At 36.4% G+C, this 20,092-nt stretch overlaps 1 protein-coding gene across 4 annotated transcripts in view; it reads left to right on the top strand.

Annotated features, from left to right (window-relative positions):
* The window catches only part of STAM (signal transducing adaptor molecule), a 64,519-nt gene that overhangs the window by 19,041 nt on the left and 25,386 nt on the right, over nt 1–20,092 (top strand). For 2 of the 4 annotated variants that reach the window (XM_019662933.1, XM_019662934.1), the window contains exons 3-4: nt 15,005–15,080; nt 15,165–15,260. The exons of the other annotated variants lie outside the window; for them this stretch is intronic. In XM_019662933.1, coding sequence (XP_019518478.1) covers nt 15,005–15,080; nt 15,165–15,260 — 172 coding nt within the window. The remainder of the gene's footprint in view (nt 1–15,004; nt 15,081–15,164; nt 15,261–20,092) is intronic. 4 annotated transcript variants of the gene reach the window in all.

Genomic DNA, 20,092 nt, shown 5'->3' with positions numbered 1-20,092 from the left:
GGCTGCTGGCCGCTCACGCTGCCTGCTGGCTACACACGGTAGCCCATGGCAACCCACTGCAGCGGTGGCTACAGCCTATGCCGTCGCCGGCGACTCATGGCAGCCCAGCTCCAGGTTGAGCTGTTGTTCAGCATCTTAGCTGTGAAGGGCAGTGTCACTGGCCCTCATGTGGGATCCGAACCAGGGCTGTCTGGCATCCCAAGCCAGTTCTTAATCACTGCGCCACTCGGCTGACCCCCACCTTAAGCGTTTTTAAGTGTACAGTTCATGACATTTGGTATGTTCACGTTGTGGTATTGTTGCCACCTTCCATCTCCAGAAATTTTTATCATCCCCAGCTGTCTCTCTCTACCTATTAAGCAACTTCCCATTCTCCTCTCCCCCAGCACCTGGAAAACACTTAGAGTTTGTTTTTAATCTTTTAAATTATTTTATAATTAGTGTATATGGAAAACTTAGGGAGATCCTTCTGATTTATGTTATCTAGAAACCTAGATACAGATGTTTAGATATAGGTCGCTGATGGTAACATAAGAATATGGAGCAATATTGTAGGTTGTCAGCGGGGTAGTCTAGATACCTGGTGTGCGTTAGAGAGACTGAACTGTGTAATTTGTGTGAGGGGGAAGGGGACATGAATTTCCCTGAGACAGAGTTAGGCAGGGTGGGCTAAAGTGGAGGGAAGTTGTGGATTGGAATACAGTTCAGAAAGTTATTTGTATACTAGACAACAGTCTAGATTTTTTATAAAGTGTTAATCTGTAATTTTATAAAACAGATATATTTAAAAGGGCTGGTTTAGGGATGTTGAAGGGAACTTTAGGAAAAACATTTCTCTTTCAGTAGGATTTGTTGTTTTTTTTTATCAAAATGATTTGTAACCAGCGATGTATTATAGAATCATTTATGGATAAATAAAATAGTTTATATTAATTTAAGTCTTTCTTCCCTAAGAAAATAATTTTTAAAGATCTTTGGCCTTTTCTTCTTGTTCTTCTTGTTCTTCTTTATTGTAAGAGTCATCCGTTTTAGAGTTCTGGTAGTTTGGAAAATATTCTCAAGTTTTAAGGGAAAAAAAAAAGCTATTGTGAAATTTCATTTAGTCAGAACTGTGACCCAGAAACATGGCTCCCAGTGGTGTTTTGAAAATCCCTCAATTCTTCCTCTTTTAAAATATCTAATTGTTTTGTTCTTTAAATCACATGTACGTATGTGTGTATGTTTGCTGATTTAGAGAAATACTTATGCTTATATAAAAATGTACTTTTTTGTTTTAAAAATAGATATATATTCACATGGCTCAAAAATTAAACCAATTTAAAAGGATGAACATGGACAAATCTAACTCCCATCCCTGTTTTTCTCCCCTATTCTCTGTAGGTAGCCACTTATGTTTCTTTTGCATCTTTTCATTGTTTTCTTTATACAAATATGAATATGTTTCCCCCATTCTTAGGCAGTAGGCATATTGTATATGCTAGTCTACATTTGTAATGAATTACTTAAAAAATATATCCTATCAGCCTTATAAATGTATTTCTTTTAATGTCTATTAGTATTACAGTGGTTGTAAAAATTGACAAGTTAGAAATAATTTTCTAGTTTGGCATCAGTTTTGATTAGTGGTGTGTAGAATATTTAACATACATTAATAATTAAAATTAATAATCAAATAATTTATCAATTTCAAGAAACCTAGTAGATGTAATTCCTTTTTGTTTCATATAGGTTATAGGATTTTTTTCTTTTTTTTTTAAGCCTTAAATCTTTGAATATGCTGGATTTGAAAAACATTCTGAAATTTTTTTCTGACTTCCTAAGATATTCACATGATTTTTAGTGTGCAGTTACAGTGTATGAGTAAGTACAAAAAAATGCTTAGCCAGTGAGATCATATGATGGATGGACTGAAAACTCTGTTCAGAATCGAGAACTTTCAGGATGATAGTAGCAGTTTTCTTTAACATGCCTTCGAATAATAAATAGCTTTTGTCTGTTTTGATTGATTTGTTTATATTCTCATATGTAGAAATTGTGAAGGTAGGTATTGATTATCCACAAAACAAGTTAAAATTAAAGTTCTGTAATTAAAAGCCAGATTAACTTGTGCTATTATTTTATATCTTAACTGTCTTTACTTAGCTTTAGATTAAGATATAGTTGACTGAAGGTGGAAAACATGATACAACTTTTTTTTTTACTTGACTAAGGGATCTATTTAAATAGTAAATGTTTAATTTATTCAAACAGAATTTGAAAGATAATAGTCATTATTAATATTTTGTGAAAAATATAAACCTTTAAAAAAAGTTTGCTTAAAATGTTTTTCATTGGCGTCTATTGTCCTGTCCTGGACCTGAGCAGTGACTATTTCTGACATTCAACTGGAGGTTGATAAATATTGTATTTCTGATTTTTTTAAGGGAAAAGTAATCTCTGACCTAGACATCTGCAAGTTGGAAGGGCAGCATCAGGGAGAGAAATAGTTCTCTTGCAATATATATTTTATTATAATCATTTCCTCAATTCACAGGCCTTAATTTTTCAGTTTTTTAAGTGCTCTTTTAAAGAATAATAGCCAACATTTATTGACTGCTTATTATTTGCCAGGCCTTGTTTAAGTGCCTTGTATACATTTTTTTTTAATCATCACAGTAGCTCTAGGTATTGTAGGTTTTGCCAGTTTACTAATGAGAATCTGATTCATATTTGGGATTCTTTAATGTAATTTAAACTGAGGTAAGGATCCCACCAGGAATAAAATTAAAGGATTTTTTTTGTAAAGCCTGATGTTGATTTCCATGTCTCTTTCACTTTCTTAACATCACAGAATTATGGTATTTGGTTTCATTCTCTATCCGTCATTTTTTTCTTTTATTTGTCAAATATTAGTAAGTACTGGCTGGGCATCATACTTTTCACATGCAGTGGTGAATGAAGCAAGCACAGCTTTTGCCATCAGCTATGGTAACAGTCTACTAATGGAAGATAGAAATAAACAGGTAAACAGATACGGGTTAAGAAGATAGTGAGCAGAGTGCTTTAGTGGAGAATAGAATGGGAGACCTTAGTTTTTTTTTTCAGGGAGGAACTGGTGTGAGGGGATAACATTTATGCTACGATTTTAAAGTTGAGAAGAAGCGAAGAGCTGAAGGCAGAGGTCCCAGGCACAGGGAGTAAGCACCTACATGAGTGCTGCAAGGTGGGGAACCCCTGGTGCTTTCTAAGGACCTGCAAGATACAGAGTAGCTGGAGCAGAGGCAAGTTGCCCTAACTGAGCACAGGGTTGGGTATAAGAGAGAGTGAATTAGAAAAATGAAAGTTAGTAGTCGGAATGCTTGAAATTGAGATTATAGAGGGTTTTCAGTGTTTGGTCATGACATGGTCTAGGATGTGGCAATGACAATGAATAATACTAAGGTGGGATAGAAGTCGAAAGCCAAGATAAAAGAAGCATGACTTACATTATTATTAACATCTCTGAGAATTAAGATAGTGATTTTGGAAAGAGTATCAGTGAGCCAGGAGTTAAAGTCATTGAGAGATGAGGGGGCTGTTGAAGTTTTTCAGATGAACTGCAATGAGAAGATAGTTTGACAGGATCGGAACTGGACTGTTTTAGGAAAGAGGGAGGGAGAATAATTTGTAAGTAGCAAAGAGGACCCATACCTCATTTAGTAGGTACAAGAGCTAGGGGAGGACAGAAAGCTACCACTTGAGATAACTGCAGAAGTAGTATCCTCCAGGGACAGCCAGATTCTATAGAGCAAAAGGACTAAGGATAGGGGCTTTTGTTGGTAGTGTGCTTTGAATTCTAGGGGATACAGTGGAATGGTTTCTGAAGCTGGGGAGTAATGGTTATGCAGAGCTGTTTAATGATGGAAAGGCTTGTCTGGAGTTTCTTGTAGGAACTGGTATAAACAAGAATGACAGGCATATGTTCTCAGATTCTCAGTGACTGGGTAGGAGAGAAAGTTGGGTGCCCAAGACTTCCTCTTAACCTCTGCAGGTGAAATTGTGGAGGCCTGGGAAGGAGAGAGTGGAGTTCTCTTTTGATCCCCGTCCAAAAAGGTGAAGAGGCTTGAAGTGGAATAGTCCAAAATTATTTCAGAGGCTCACTCTTATCCTTTGCTAGACTAAGTATCTTTTTCTATGTTTAAGAGCTGTTTATATTTCCTTTTCTGTGAACTATCTGAACATATCCTTCCTTCAGTTCTAGGAGTCCTTGATATATTAGGAACGTATATTATCTGTGACATGGGTTGCGTGTGTGTGTGCGCGCGCATGTGTGCGTACGTGCGCTCGCACATTTGCATTATTTTGACCCTGTTTTCTGTTTAGAAGTTTTTGGTTTTTATATAGTTGGATTTATCAATCTTTTCTTATGGTATACAGAATTACACAGAACGTCTCCAAGGGTTTAGTGGAATTAGCTCATGTTTTCTTTATAGTTTCATTTTTTTTGTTTTATAGTTAACAGATTTTGTTCTTTTAATATAATTTTAGATTTACAGAAAAATTGAGCACTTAGTACAAACAATTCCATATACCTTCTCCACCCCGGCATTGTTTCCCATATTGACATCTTGCATAAGTTTGGTACACATGTTACAAATAATGAACCAATATTGATACCTCATTATGAACTAAAGTTCATAGTTTACATTAAGAGTCACTCTGTTGTACAGTTTTATGAGTTTTGACAAATCCATAATGACATGTTTATCATTACAATATCACACAGAACAGTTTCACCATCCTAAAAGTGTTCTCTGTTCACCTCTTCATCCCTTTTTCCCCTCTCTATGAACTTTTGACAACTACAATTTTTTTTTTTACTGTTTTTTTTCCTTTTTCAAAATGTTATATAATTGGGATCCTATAGTATGTAGCCTTTTCAGTCTGGCTTCTTTTACTTAGCAAAATGTATTTAAGCTTCATGTATATGTTTTTATGGTTCAATAACTCATTTCTTTTTATTTCTGAATAATATTCCATTATATGAATGTACCATAGTTTATTTACCTATTGAAGAACATCTTGATTGCTTCCAGATTTAGGTGATTGGGAATAAAGCTGCTATAAAATACATTCATGTATAGTTTTTTTGTGTGTGGATATAGATTTTCAACTAAATTGGGTATTGCCTAGGAGCATGGTTGCTGGATCATATGGTAACACTATGTTTAGCTTTGTAAGAAACCACCAAAGTGTCTTTCAAAGTCTTTGTACTTGTGGTTTCAATTTTACATTTAAGTATTTGATCTATTTGGAATTTATCTTGTTATATAGTATGAAGTATGGCTTTAACTTTATTCTTTCCTGTTTGGCTACCCCAAAATTTCAATATCATTTCATGAATAGTCCATCTTTTTCCTTTCTGATTTAAAATACTACTTTTATATATTCCATTCCCATATGTATTTGGACCTATTTTTTTAACTTTCTCTCTTGTACCATTGGTATATGTCTAGTCATGTGCTGCTACCACATGGTTTTAATTATTAAAGCCTTATAAATACATTTTAATATTTGGCAGGGCTAGTTTTTCTTATTGTTCTTTTTCCCCTCCTAGGCGTTTTTCTAGATAATTCTTGCCCCTCCCTACTGTTCCCAGATAAACTTGGGGATTGGGTTGACTAGTTTGAAAACAAAACTGTTTCTTTTTAAATTGGCAGAGTTTTAAATTAATAAATTGTCGTTATGATATTAAATCTTTCTCTCCAAGAACATAGCATATCTTCTGCTTATATCTTTTAGTAGTGTTTTAAAGTTTTTCGCTAAGGCTTGTACATATTTGGTAAAGTTTCGTATAAGATATTCTGTCCTTTTTGCTGGTTTAAATGGAATCTTTAACTGGTTGTTTGCTGGGAATTTTCTCGTTTCAAAGGTAAACTGTATTATAACATCTGTGTATGCTGAAGAGAAGGGGGAATTGAGATGATTCCGCAGGAAGTGGGGATAGTCCCAGGAGCCACGTCCTTCACCAGGCAATAGTGGTGGATCTGATTAGATTTGATTTGTCCCTCTTTACTTGCCCGAGACAATGAATGTACTTTCATATTTTATTATGATTTTCTAAACACCATATATTTTAAAGAATGGGACCTATAGAATTCTAGTGACTGTAGAGATTGTTTCATGGATGAGGAAACTAAAGCTCTGAGATTTCAATGAGATTTGTCCAAAAGTAGTAGCAGAGGCAAATTTAGTAGTCAGGTTTTTTACTCCCAGTTTTATGTTTTTTCTTACGTCTCTGTATTGTGTCCTTAAGTGCCTATAATGAACAGTTACTTCAAAGTTAAAATCATGAATAAAGACATACCGATTTTATATTGAAGCTTTTAGTGATTTTTCTCTCTCTCACATTGCATTGTGTTTTGTTTGACTGAACTGTACCTCAGTGGTATATAGTCTGGGAAATTCAAAATGTCATCATACTGAATTTAAGTATGTGGTGATTGTGATCTACCCTTCCATTAATCCTCAATATTTAGTAAAAAGAAGTTTAGTTTATCTGCTTTTGTGATGAAGTCCTTTGGGATCATGAACTTGTTCTTTAAATAGCCAAATAACATCACTTGTCTACTATATTCATGTTCCATCAATCAGCTCATGAGCTATGCCTACTTCACAAGCTCAAAATTGAGAATTTGATGTATGTACTCAGTGTTTCGCCCTTCTTCCCCTTGTGTTAATGTAGACTGTGTTTTGTGTAATGTGTATTACAAATCATATATGCATTTTGAATGTCATTGAACATAGTTATTATTCATTCCAGTTCTGATTTCTTTACTATTTTATATTAGAGTTCCCTTACAGTTAGTGTAATGCCTTTGTACTTTGAAAACACATCCTCTAAATTAGACTCCTCTCAGTATTTTAGGAGGGTTTATAGTGTGTGTGTGTGTGTGTGTGTGTGTGCGCGCGCGCGAGAGTGTCTATGTGTCTTTGTGTGTGTGTACTTTATTCAGCAAAGATTTGAGTTCCCATATCATTTTAGTGTGTGCCTGGTAGATATTAGATACTAGGACCTATAAAAACTATGCATAGACATATACCCTCCACAGTATAGATACACGTACAGAGGGTGCCAAAAACATGTATACACATTTTAAGAAAGAAAAAACTATTAAAATTGTAATACTCAATATATACTGATAACAAAAAATGAATACAAGTCACGCTTGACTTCTGTAATTATAAGAGGTGCTCAAAGAGGTTACCGTCAGTGTCCAGACACTTCTTCTGATTGCTGCTAACTACTGCTTGAGCAACAATGACCCGTGTCCACTTGTATAAAATTTTTTGGCACCTCGATATATCCTTGATTGGTTACTTTGTAGTGAAGCACTTTTTATAGCATGTCAGATGAAAATGTAAATCACTCTAAAATAGCTTTGAAAGCTCAAGTTGTAAAAGCAGGATGATAGAAGAGTAAGACATGTTTGTGCTCTCTAGAACTGACATTGTTGAGTGTCTCTAAGTCCCTGGGATGATTCTAGTATTGTAATAACATACTGATAAGGAAGCATTAGAATTACAGATGAGGGCTGTCAAGCTATAAATCTTCTTCTGCTGTATCACAGAGCTGCTTTTGTCTAGCAGTGGTTCTCAGCCTAGGTGGTATTGCTCTGTTAGGGATGGTTTGGGTTGTCACAGTGACAGAAGGTTACTTACTACTGACATTGATTAGGCAGGGACCTGAGATGTGACATGCGAGATAGCCTTACTCTATAAATCGTTTTTCTGTGCTAAACACCCCAGGTGTGCTCCTGTTTAGAAACATACTGCTAGTAGCTTTGTACTTTTTCAGTTCTACTTCATAGGTGATTAGAAGTTAACTATGCAAGCACATTGAGCTTAATAATATTATTACTTTTAATATATTTACAATACTTTAAGGAAATATCCTATGATTCTTCTTTAAGGCCCCAATAAGGGAGATAATGAAGAACTGGTACCCTCATTTTGAGAAGTTGATGATTTAAAATTACTGATTTAGTATATGCAATTGCAATTTAAATTTACTGCCTTTTCAATGGTAATAATTTCCTTAAGATATACATGTAAAGGTATAAAATAACCTTTTTGTTACTGCTTAACCTGTTACTTTTATGATAGAAAAATGCTTTTCAAATGAGATGTAGAGATGAGACATTTGAAATAAGACTTTTTAAAAGTTTTATAACGTATAAGATGTCACAAATCCTGACTTCTTTATCCAGCATAATCATTAAGTATTTTTGGCTTTATCCTTATATATTAATGGAAAGACCCATTTCATGTCATCTCAGTAGCTGGTGACTATAGCCTAATGTTGAGCTGTTTATCTGTCATAACTGTACAACCACCTATCTATGAGTAGGTAGACATTTATAAATGTGACAGTTTCAGAAATTTACTTGGGGTTATTCAAAGAGATTTGAAATTTCATTATTCTTTGAAAATAGAATTGTAGGAATGCAAAATTAGTTTTAATTTTCCTTGATCCTCTGACCATCGATTTGAGCTGTATTATGTGCATGTTTAATTTATTGAATTTAACTATTGTTTTGCAGCTCCCTCAAAGTTTACTTTTCTTAAAAACTTGTCCCTGCCATCCACTTAGCGAACTTATATGTACTCTCACAATTACTGTTCCCGTTTCTCACTGCACTGAGTGTGGTTCTTCCTCAGAGTATGTGTATTTTAAGCAACATGGCTGTGTATGCAAGCCAGCGTCTTCAGTTGGTGCTCAGAGTAAGGTTTTGCTTTAATAATTGAGGAAGAGTTGCCTGTATTGAGCATATTTGAGAGATAGGAGAGTGTGTTCTCCAATAGGTAACTCCCTAAACAATGAAAATTAACTGCATTTTTTTGCCTCATACCTGGACTTTGCAGACAAACCGCAGGGAATAGCACCATTCTATTACATTTTACAAGGTGTGATTTGTGCTATGGTCATTTATCATGTGGTAAGTTAAGAGAAGCCGTTATTTGGGGGTTGGAAAATGGAGAGGTGAGAGAGAATTCTTCCCCTGTTCTTGTGCCTACCCCTGACCTCTATCTTCTTTTTCTCATCTCAAGATAAGGAAAAGAGGATATGTCTTACAGAAAGTCTTAAAATATCAAAATAGGGTTTTGAGAAGGTTTCTGACAGAGGCGAGGATTTGACTCCCTTTTACAAGGGTAGACGATGAAAACCATTGCTAGACTCCAGATGCACATGGAGATTTTATCTTAACATGTATTTTTACAAAATACCTCATTTGTGTATATTACCTTCAGTCTCGTCCCTCACTTCCTGTGCTCCTCCCATCACTACTTACCGTGTATTTTTTCCCTTATCATGGTCTTTTTGTAATTCTAAGAAATAAATTTTGTGAAAGTATGTACATTTTTCACATAGAATGCAACTTCAGTGAGTGGACAATATGCAGAAGTTGGTAACAAATAGAGCTTTATAAGGAAGATTATTTAATTATTCTAGATATGAATTATTGTACAAGGGTGAAAAGTAGTATTTTCTGTATTTAGCTCAATGACTTTTTATTGAGCTTTGGCCATGTTGAAGGCATTATTGTAGGCAATATTCAGAATGAGAATGTTTTACCATAGTCACTGGAGAACAGCAGTAGTTACTAAATAATTCTTATTTTTGTTCTCTCACCTTTCACTTGAGAACTTACTATGTGCAATGACTAGGGTGAAGGGAGCCAAGGATGAGTAGTGTAGCCCTGGACCCTTTCTTCGCGAATCCTCAGGATGGGGAGATAAACAGTTAAGGAAATTTTATTATTAAAAAAAGACGAAAAGAAAACCCAAACAATTCTAAATAATACAAGCTAATACTGTTTAAAGCTGACAGCTGTCAGTAGTTTCTTAGATGCAATCCTATTTATCTATTGTTACATAACAAACTACCCTTAGACATAGTGGCTTAGAAGAGCGATTATTATCTTCATGGGTCTGTGGGTTAACGGCTGGGCATTTCTTGCTTGAGGTGCCTTATGGAGTTGCAGTAAGACAGTGGCTGGGACTGGGGTCACCTGATTGCCTGACTGGGGTGAATGCCCAGTGTTGGCTACCAGTGGATGGCTGGCCGTTAAGTAGGACCTCAGCTGGGGCCACCGTTTTGAAACGCTTACTGAGGCCTTTGCATGTGGCTTAAGTTTCTCACAGTAAGATGCCTGGATTCCCAGAGGGAGCATCCTAAGAGCAAATATTCTCTTAGAGACCTAGGTGTCTTAGAATGGCTTCTTATGAACTGTAAGTCTCAGAACGCCACTTCACTATATTTTATTGGTCAAGCAGGTCACTGAGTACAGCCAGATTCAAGGGAAGGGTTATTAGATGTTACCTCTTGATGGGACGTGCCAAGGTCACAGAGAAGAACGTGTGGAAAGGGAGTTATTATTGTTATCTTTGGAATACATGATTTCCCACAGAGGCCTGTTATGTTTATAGGGGTTGAATCAGAGCTGAGACTAGATAACTAAATAATGAAATATATCATTAGGCTAAAACAATGGATTTTAATAAATAACAATAAATTATAATTGTGATACCTAAGACACACAGTTCTTAAGAACTTGAATGGCAAAATGTGATGTAAGGGGGCCGGCAGAGTGGCGCGTTGGTTAAGAGTTGGCTTGGGAGCGCCAGCTCTGAGCATCAGGGCCCCGGTTCGGATCCCACATGAGGGCCAGTGACACTGCGCCCTCTACAGCTAAGATGGTGAACAACAGCTCGACCTGGAGCTGGACTGCTGAGTCACCGGTGACAGTGTAGGCTGCAGCCTCTGCTGTAGTGGGCTGCCATAGGCTACCATGAGTGGCTGGCAGCTGGTGTGAGCTGCCATGAGTGGCCGTCCCAATGGCCGGTGAGCGACTGCCTTACTCAGGAAGAGTGCAATGATCACAATACCAACATGGGCCAGTGAAGCTACGTCCTCCACAATTAGACTGAAGAACAAAAGGACAGCAACTTGTCTGTTCCCCTTCCCTGATTCCCCAGCACTGTGCCCCTCTTCCAATTCCCCAATAAAATCTTAAAAAAAAAAAATGTGATGTAAGGTTTCCTTTTTTTCCCCACCTAACATTTATTTATGACTTTGTATGTAGAAAACAAATTATTCTGTGTTGAGCGAGATCTGCTCACTTGTAGATATTTATAAATAGGAACAGCTAACATATGAAATCTTAACTGATTTGGTAGTCATGAAGATTTTTCATGATGATCTTTCATGGTTTTGTTTTATGTATGTGTTAGAGAGCACTTTTAGTTTATGAAAATTCATAAAAGCCAAAGTGAAGATGATGGCATAAATACCAGTTAATGAAAGTGTTATCAACAGAGTTATTTGCTGCCTGTGGAATATTTTTTCATAGTGTCATTTCAGTTTGTATGGAGAAGGTGATTTACTCTGACGTATTCCTGACCGAACTGGATTAATCATAAGGGCTTCCTTATGATTAGCCCTGATCTAAATTACAGCACTATATATGGAGGAATCTCACTTTTTGGGGTTTTTTCTTATCAAAGGAATGAGCAAGAATGAGAAATTTTCTTAATTGTTAGATCAAAGGAGTGACTGCTGATAAAATTTATTTAAAGACTATATCCTTTCTAGGCTTCCATTCAGAGCTTCGAGTTTTGTAGGTCTATGTTTTATATGGGAAACTGGAAGAGCCGGAGTTGCAAAAGAAAGCACGGCAGCATGGCTCTGTGATATTGTATATATGTCTGAAGATTAAGGGGGGTTCACACTTTAATTTTCATTTTCCTTGAAGCAATAGGTAGCTTAGTTTTAGTAGCTGTGACTTTAGATAGGAACTGAAAGTGGTATGAGAGAAGGGGAGTGTGAGAAGAGGGGATTTAGCTCCCTCTTAAAGTTCTGTTTTCTTTGAAGCTGACCGTACAGTTTGTTGAGGTGGAATGAAGAAATACTGGTGAATAATGAATAAGTGAAATTGACTTTGATCATTGACTTTCATCAGACTGACATAATCCAAGGCAGCTATGTACATTCTTGAAAAGTGTGTTTTCTGCCTGATCTATGATTTGAGAAAAAAGACATTATAAGCCACAACTACATGAAAGTACTGTTTTTTTCTTCCCCCCCCCTCTTATGAACTACTACATGACCCAGGCTTACGCATAAGATGATGATTTTTGTGGGTGAACATAGTTTTGGTTTGGGGGTGACCAGACATCTAGTTTACCCTGGACAATTTCAGTTTATGTCTGCTGTTCCTGTAGCGTGTCTAGTTGGCACCCCCTTTTACCCTCAGAAGGGTACTTGCATAGATGCCAAATTATACAGACACTGTGTTTGTGGTCAACTTCCTTTGGTGTTGAGAGGCTAATAGCCATAGTATACTTACTTCACTTAACTTTTAAGCCTTTTTAAAAACAGTGTTTTAATTGTAATTTTTCATTAAATTGTAAGATTTAATAATAAAAATTACATATTTCAGTTTTGCTTATTGTCTTGTGGGAGTACTGAAAAACTAACTTCAATAAATGCACAGAACAGAATAAGGTAGTTAATACTAGATTTTTATGGATCACTTCTGTTGTTGAATAATGCCAGTTTTATACACAATTCTGAAGTGATTCCTTTTTTTAGCTTATATTACATTTAAAAAGATACTGCTGTGTTGGCATGCATAGTGTTCATCAGCATTTATGAGCATTCTGATTGGCTTTGGAGCTCTATCATTTTTGGTACAGTATCCAACTTTGTTTTGGTGCCAGAGATATCTTTGCCTTGGTTTTAAAAATTGGCTGTGGTAAAACATTCAAACAATATAGAAATGAATAAAATAAAAAGTAAAAGGTCCATTTCACATCCCCTTCTCCCACTCCCCTTTCTAGAGGTCACCACAAGGTTAGATTTGAAGCTTAAAAAAAAAAGGAAGTGGTTTATAACCAATACACCAGAAATTTCATTTAAAAATTTGGTGGTCAAGTAACTGTAGAGGATTATTTTCTAAATGTTAATTCAGTGAGCTGAATCATCATTGGATTGTTAATTTTTAATGGTTTTAATTTTAGTATTCAGATAATCCCTTTTATGTATGGCCTTTATCAGTGCTTTGAAATGATAATTTTGCATTTTTATATGTCAGTGTGGTTTTCACAATGCAGAAATTAATGTGGCTTCATAGATTCTGGTTCCTAAAAGAAGTCCAACTGTGAAAAAGGCAAAATCTAAATAATGGTTTTACGGTATTTTTTCAGTCTTATAGTAAGCTGCTATCAGATACTTTTAATATCATTCAAAATCAATGGAGAAAGAGCTTTAGAATCGATAAGAGTTGATTTGAGTGCTTGACATATAATAGGTATTCAAGAAACATTACTTTTGTTTATTATTTTCCTCTTTTCCCTATGCTCTTTAAATAGAAACTTCTAAACAGGGAAACTTCCAAATAGCCTTAGAAATAAAAATCCTGTTTTTTATTCTCATTTTGCCCTGTTAAGAAGGACTTTTACCCCTCTATTTATTAAGTGCTCGGTAATTGTTTTTTTCAATTCTTAAAGAAACTTCTTAGGATAATTATTCTTACCGGACAATTTTTCCAGGGTTCATTGAAGTTCAAATCACTTGATAATGATTTTTTTTGTGTGTGTGTGTATTTATATTTACATATTTATTTCACATACCATAGAACTCACCACTTTAAAGTATGCAGTTCATTGGTTTTTAGTATATTCAGATGTTTGTGCAACTATCACCACTATCTAATTCCAGAATATTCATCACCCCCAAAAGAAACCCTGTACCCATTAGCAATTTCTCCCATTCCCACCTCTACTCAGCCCTAGAAATCAGTAATTTACTTTCTATCAGTATGGACTTACTATTCTAGACATTTCCTATAAATGGAATCATACAATATGTGGTTTTGTAACCGGCTTCTTTCACTTAATATGTTTTCAAGGTTCATCCATGTTGTAGTATATATCAATACTTCATTCCTTTTAAAAAATTATTTATTGTGGCAAAATATAAGTAACATAAAACTTACTATTTTGTTTTTAAGTGTGTAATTCAGTGGCATTCAGTACATTTACCATGTTGTGCGACCACCTACCACTATTCATTTCCAAACTTTTTCATCATCCCAAACAGGAACTCTCTATTCCCTCCTCTCCTAGTCACTGGTGATTTCTATTCTCTTTTGGTCTCTATGTATTTGCCTGTTTTAGGTAATTCATGTAAGTGGAATTATACAATATTTGTTCTTTTGTGTCTGGCTCTTCAACATAGAAATCTCAGTCACTTTGCCCAACCCTGTGGAGTTTTTATCTATGTATGCTTGGCAGATCTAAGTGGACCTCTCTGTGCAGGCATCTAGAACTCTTTCTTCATATAGCTCCTTTCTACTCTGTCCTGCACATTCTAGCTCCCTTGGGCATTCTGAATTCTGATTCCTGTTTCCTCAACTCAGGGATACAATGGTTCTCTTCTTGGGACTACCTTCTCTCCACTGAGATCCCAAAACTGCCTTTAGGCTGAAAGTCTGCCCTGGTATCTGGAAGGCGCACCTAGGTACAAAGTTGAGCCAAATGTCCCGCTGATTTGATTTATATTTCTTCTTAGAGATCATCATTCAGCACTGCCCAGGGTCTTGTGTCCTAAACAGTTACCTCAATATTTATTTTAAATATATTTTTCCAGTTTTGTAATTGTTTATAGCAGGAGTATAAGTCTGCTACCAGTTCCTCCATCATGACTGGAAGTGGAAGTCTTGGTCTACCATTTCATTTTCAAAACTTTTTTTCACCCAGGATTAGCCTGAAGTGCACAGTCTATGATTGCTAAGGAAAAGAGCCTGTTAATTTTGTTTGAAAAATTTAAAGGAACTTAGTGTACAATTTTTCAATTGTGTCATTAATAAAAATAACTTCTCTACCATATTCCCCCCTTTGTATAGTAGTCTATTGCCTATTATAGTTAAGGGGGGAAAACTGGATGTACTACTAATTGATTATTATATTTCTCATTTTTTAGACCTAAAGATTGTCTTCGGTCTATTATGAGGAGGGTGAACCATAAAGATCCTCATGTTGCTATGCAAGCTCTGACTGTGAGTGATTGCATTTTAAGTTCTACCACAAAATTATCTGCTGAAATTGAGTCCTTTTAACTTCTGAATTTTTTTATGTTTTAGCTTCTAGGAGCATGTGTATCAAACTGTGGCAAAATTTTTCATTTGGAAGTATGTTCAAGAGATTTTGCTAGTGAAGTAAGCAATGTATTAAACAAGGTAAGGAACATTATTTCCAGAAATGAATCAAGACACAGTCTTCTTTCTTTACATATTTTCTTGTTCAATTCTTCACATTGTAAATCACAAAGCACTAGTCTGTGCTTTTTTTTTTTAACTCTTTCCAGGCTTTGTCTATCCAATATATATAAGTAAATATTATGTTTTGCTGAAGAGACTACAAATTTATATAACTTCATGACTTGATTTTTTTCAAGCCAAATTAGAGTATATTTAATCTCTTTTTCATTCCTTTCACCTGATAAGTAAATATGTGTATATTTTTTATCTGGTTAAATAATACCAATCGATTTTAGGCACAGTTTTTTTGTAGCCACAGAGGTATTTTCCCGAGGTGGAAGTGTTCAGAAATATTGGCAAAATATCGCACGGTTGAGTTTCATCTTGACATGAAAAAGGCCACTACCTGACCATCACAGGATTTTAATACTATACTATCTACTTAACTTAATGTAGAATAAAGAATTCAAATCCTGCAATTTAAGGACTTAACAAAACTAAGGTACTAAGTAATATGTGAGTTTTCTCAGTAAAAATTTGTGCATTTTAGAGGTAATTATTCCTGACTGTTGGCAGGGGGGTATATTATATATCAAGAAAAGATTTTTAAATGTTAAAAGGGAAAATGCCCTTTTTTTTTGGGAAAAATTAGTATTTCCAAGTTTTAATAGAAAACAGTGCAGAAATAAGATAAGAATTTAAAATCCTGTACTTCTTTTCACACATTATAATTAGGGCCTATTTTTTTTCCTGTTCTGCTTTTATTCAGTTATATTTAGGTGTTTTCTACTAATTAATAACCATTTATTTAATGTCCTGAATGGTCATCAAAATGTACCGCTGTTTATGAAGAGATTCTATTGTAATGAGATTCTATTGTAATGTTTTCTCTAATTTAATTGAAGATGTGGTACTCAGTAGCATGAACAACTGTTTTGAAAAGCAAATAGTTACATATAGGAGAAAGCACTTCTCTTTATTTTCTAAGTATTTTACAGTGAACGTACTGGTTTTATACTTAAGGAGGAGATGTTATTTTAAAGAAATAAAGTTTGAGAGGAAGAGAAGGTAATATGATGATGGAAGCAGAGACATAAACTGAAAAATGCTGGTAGCCTCTAAAAGCTGGAAGAGGACTTAAACCTGGAAGGATGTAAACCTAGAACTTCAGAAGCTGTCTGAAAGTAATGCCAACCAAGAAAAGGCAGAGCTAAGAGACGGAGGTAGGCAAATTCCTGGTGATATCATTGGAAGTCCTGGATACAGCCATACTTGAAATGAACTGTGCCCTGGCCTTTGCAGGAATATGAGCTAATACGTCATGGATCCTTAAAAGTACCTCCCTGAAGAGAAATTCCTCATTTCTGGTACTCCAATCCCACGTCCTTAATATTTCTCTAAAGCTTCTTCCCGTGATCCACGTCAGGGAAAACTCCCCAAATTCCAAATCAAACTCAGATCCAGTCGGGACGCCAAACTTGGCCGAAAAAGAGCGATCCGGCTCTTAAGCTGTGGTAACGGTGGGAAGGCCTCTTTCTTCAGTAAAACAGATGCTCTTATGAAAGCCGCAGATCGGTCTACGCATGCAAAGAGGCTTGGCTTCCTCTCATTTTGGGGGAATTCTGTCGGCTGTCTGCAGGGGAAAGAAAATTCGTGTCGTCCAGCCAACCCTGTAAGAGGGCAACTACGCCTGCGCAAAGCTGTTGACGCGCGCAGGAACCTCAGCATCTCTGAGCGAGAGAAAATCCACCCCTCCTGTTCGCCTAGGCCTTAACCCCTTCTGATCCCTTCGTGGAGCTTTCTTTTTCCCCTCTAACCTCTGAAAAAAGGGGGCAGGACATTGGGGTGGAAGTAGCGGTGCATTGTGGGCTTGCGTAGAGCAGTGGAGTTGAGCTTGAATGAAAGTGGCGCGCAGCCCCTGACATTATCCGGGTAGGAGCGGCTGGAACTCGGACCTCGGGATTTCTGTTCCTCGCACCTCCGGTGCGGAACAGACCGCGAGGGGGCAGTGGCGGAGGAGCGGCGAGCTTTGGTGGCTTTGTGCGGCCCCAAGACATGGCTCACAACAAGATCCCGCCGCGGTGGCTGAATTGTCCGCGACGCGGCCAGCCGGTGGCAGGAAGAGTCTTACCTCTGAAGACAATGTTAGGACCAAGATATGATAGTCAAGTTGCTGAAGAAAATCGATTCCATCCCAGTATGCTCTCAAATTATCTAAAGAGCCTGAAGGTGAAAATGGGCTTGTTGGTGGATCTGACAAATACTTCAAGGGTCTATGACAGAAATGACATAGAAAAAGAAGGAATCAAATATATAAAACTTAAGTGTAAAGGGTATGGTGAGTGCCCCACTACTGAGAATACGGAGATATTTATTCATCTATGTGAGCGGTTTAATGAAGGAAACCCACATGAACTTATAGGTGTTCATTGTACCCATGGTTTCAATCGCACTGGTTTCTTCATATGTGCCTTTTTGGTGGAAAAAATGGAGTATTGAAGCAGCAGTTGCTACTTTTGCTCAAGCCAGACCACCAGGAATTTATAAGGGTGATTATTTGAAAGAACTTTTCGTCGCTATGGTGATACAGAGGAAGCACCACCCCCACCTCTATTGCCAGATTGGTGTTTTGAGGATGATGAAGATGAGGATGAGGATGGAAAAAAGGAATCAGAACCTGGGTCAAGTGCCTCCTTTGGCAAAAGGAGAAAAGAACAGTTAAAACTGGTAATGTTTGAAATTAGTATAGTCTTTACTATTCTGGCTATTTCTAAAGATTCCTGATAGCCATGTGTCTGCCTTTTCTTCAAGAAAAGGTACAGTTATGTAAATACATTCTGTTTTTGTTTCTTAGATAAACAAAGAACTCTTAGACTTCGTATTAAGAATATACTATTTCTTTGCAAAGTATTGTGAGGTTCTAACTAAGTATCTAGTGAAAATTTTACTAATGCTTTACAAAATTCCCGCAGAGTTACAATAACTTCACATATAAATTCCCCTTCTTTTTGGTGGTATGTTTGTTTATATTTTCTGCAAAGTTGAACTAAGAAGACTTTTACTTTTACGGTCAACTCCCATTAATCTTCTAGAAATAAAAGACTTAACTAAAAAGATGAGTTAATCTCCCTTTCTTGGAGGGATAGAAGAGATGTTGAGAAGAAAAGTATTGGTTGACCTTGTGCATACACAGGTATGTGGCCTAGACCAGAGAGGTAAGTTAGGGAAACTGTGGAGATAATTAAGTGCTAATGAAGTTAATAATTAAGGTGTGGGAATCATGGTGGGGCAGTAAACAGCCACAGCATTTATTAGTAGGCAGTGATTCACAGGCAAGGAAGAAAATGTCTTGTTCTATGTCAATCATATAATGGTTATTTTGGGCTTTAAAAAATGTCCCTTGTTGCAAATGGCATTATTTCATCTTTTCTTATGGCAGGATAATATTCCATTGTGTATATGTACCACATCTTCTTTATTCAATCATCTATTGAAGGACACTGGTTGTTTCCATGTCTTTGCCACTGTAAATAAAGCTGCAATGAACATCGGAGCACACACATCTTTATGGATCTTGAGATTATTATGTTAAGTGAAGTAAGTCAGACAGAAAAAGTCGAGAACCATGTGATTTCACTGATTTGTGAGATATAAAACTGAAAGCAACAAAGGAACAAGACAAACGAAGAACAAAAACTCAATAGACATAGACAGTAGTTTAGTGGTTACTAGAGGGGAAGTGGGGAAGAGAGTGGTAGATGAGGGTAAACGGGATCAAATATATGGTGATGGAAAGAGAACTGACTCTGGGCGATGAACACACAACGTAATATATAGATAATGTATTACAGAATTGTACACGTGAAACCTATGTAACTTTACTAACCATTGTCACCCTAATAAACTTTAATTAAAAAAATAAATAAAGTTTCCAGGGGCCGGACGAGTGGCTCAGTTATTTAAGAATGCGAGCCCTGAGCAACAGGGTTGCCGGTTCGATACCCACATGGGCCAGTGAGCTGCCACTAGGTGGCAGGATGGCTCAACTGGTGAGAGCATGTGCTCCTAACAACTAGGTTGCTGGTTCGACTGCCCGCCTGGGATGGTGGGTTACACTCCCCCACTCCCCGCCACAACTAAGATTGAACACAGCTGAGTGGCCGCGAACTGCTGATGGGCAGCTGGATGATGACTGGACTTGGGAGCTGAGCTAGCTGCGCCCTCTACAACTAAAATTGAAGGACAACAGCTTGTCTGTTCTGCTTTCCCAATTCCCCAATAAAATCTTTGGGAAAAAAAAAAAAGTTTCCAGGGATATTGACATGCAGTGGATCTCAAACCAGGTTTCAAATAATTAAGCAACTGGGGGAGAAACATACAGTTATACACATTAAAAGTCAGGAATTAGAAATAAAGGAACTATACCATTTATTCTGTTTCCAACTTTTTATTGGTCTATAAAAAAACAAAACTAAACATTACTTTGTCTTCCTGATGTACAAGTTTTGCTTAGTTGTAAAATACTCTGCAAAGTCCTGTCTTTCTGACCTCCAAAATAAGTTATTACATATTTAATCTGTTTTAATTTGATGTGTAGTATGTATGATATCTTCTCTTGTTCTTTCATAGTGTGAAAATAGAATTAATTTTTTCTAATCAACTATATTTTATGGATTATCTCAGGGGTGTCAAACTCAATTAAAACACAGGCCATTTGGTGCAACAGGCAAGATTCACACGGGCCACATCATATTTACAAATTTTGTTAAATTTATATTCTGAAGTGAGGATTCAGGAATATGGATAGGATA

The sequence above is a fragment of the Hipposideros armiger genome, unplaced genomic scaffold (genome assembly GCF_001890085.2).
Source record: "Hipposideros armiger isolate ML-2016 unplaced genomic scaffold, ASM189008v1 scaffold_383, whole genome shotgun sequence".
Classification (NCBI taxonomy): Eukaryota; Metazoa; Chordata; class Mammalia; order Chiroptera; family Hipposideridae; genus Hipposideros; species Hipposideros armiger.
The sequence above is the reverse complement of the archived record's forward strand: the minus strand, read 5'-3'. Positions and strand labels throughout refer to the sequence as shown.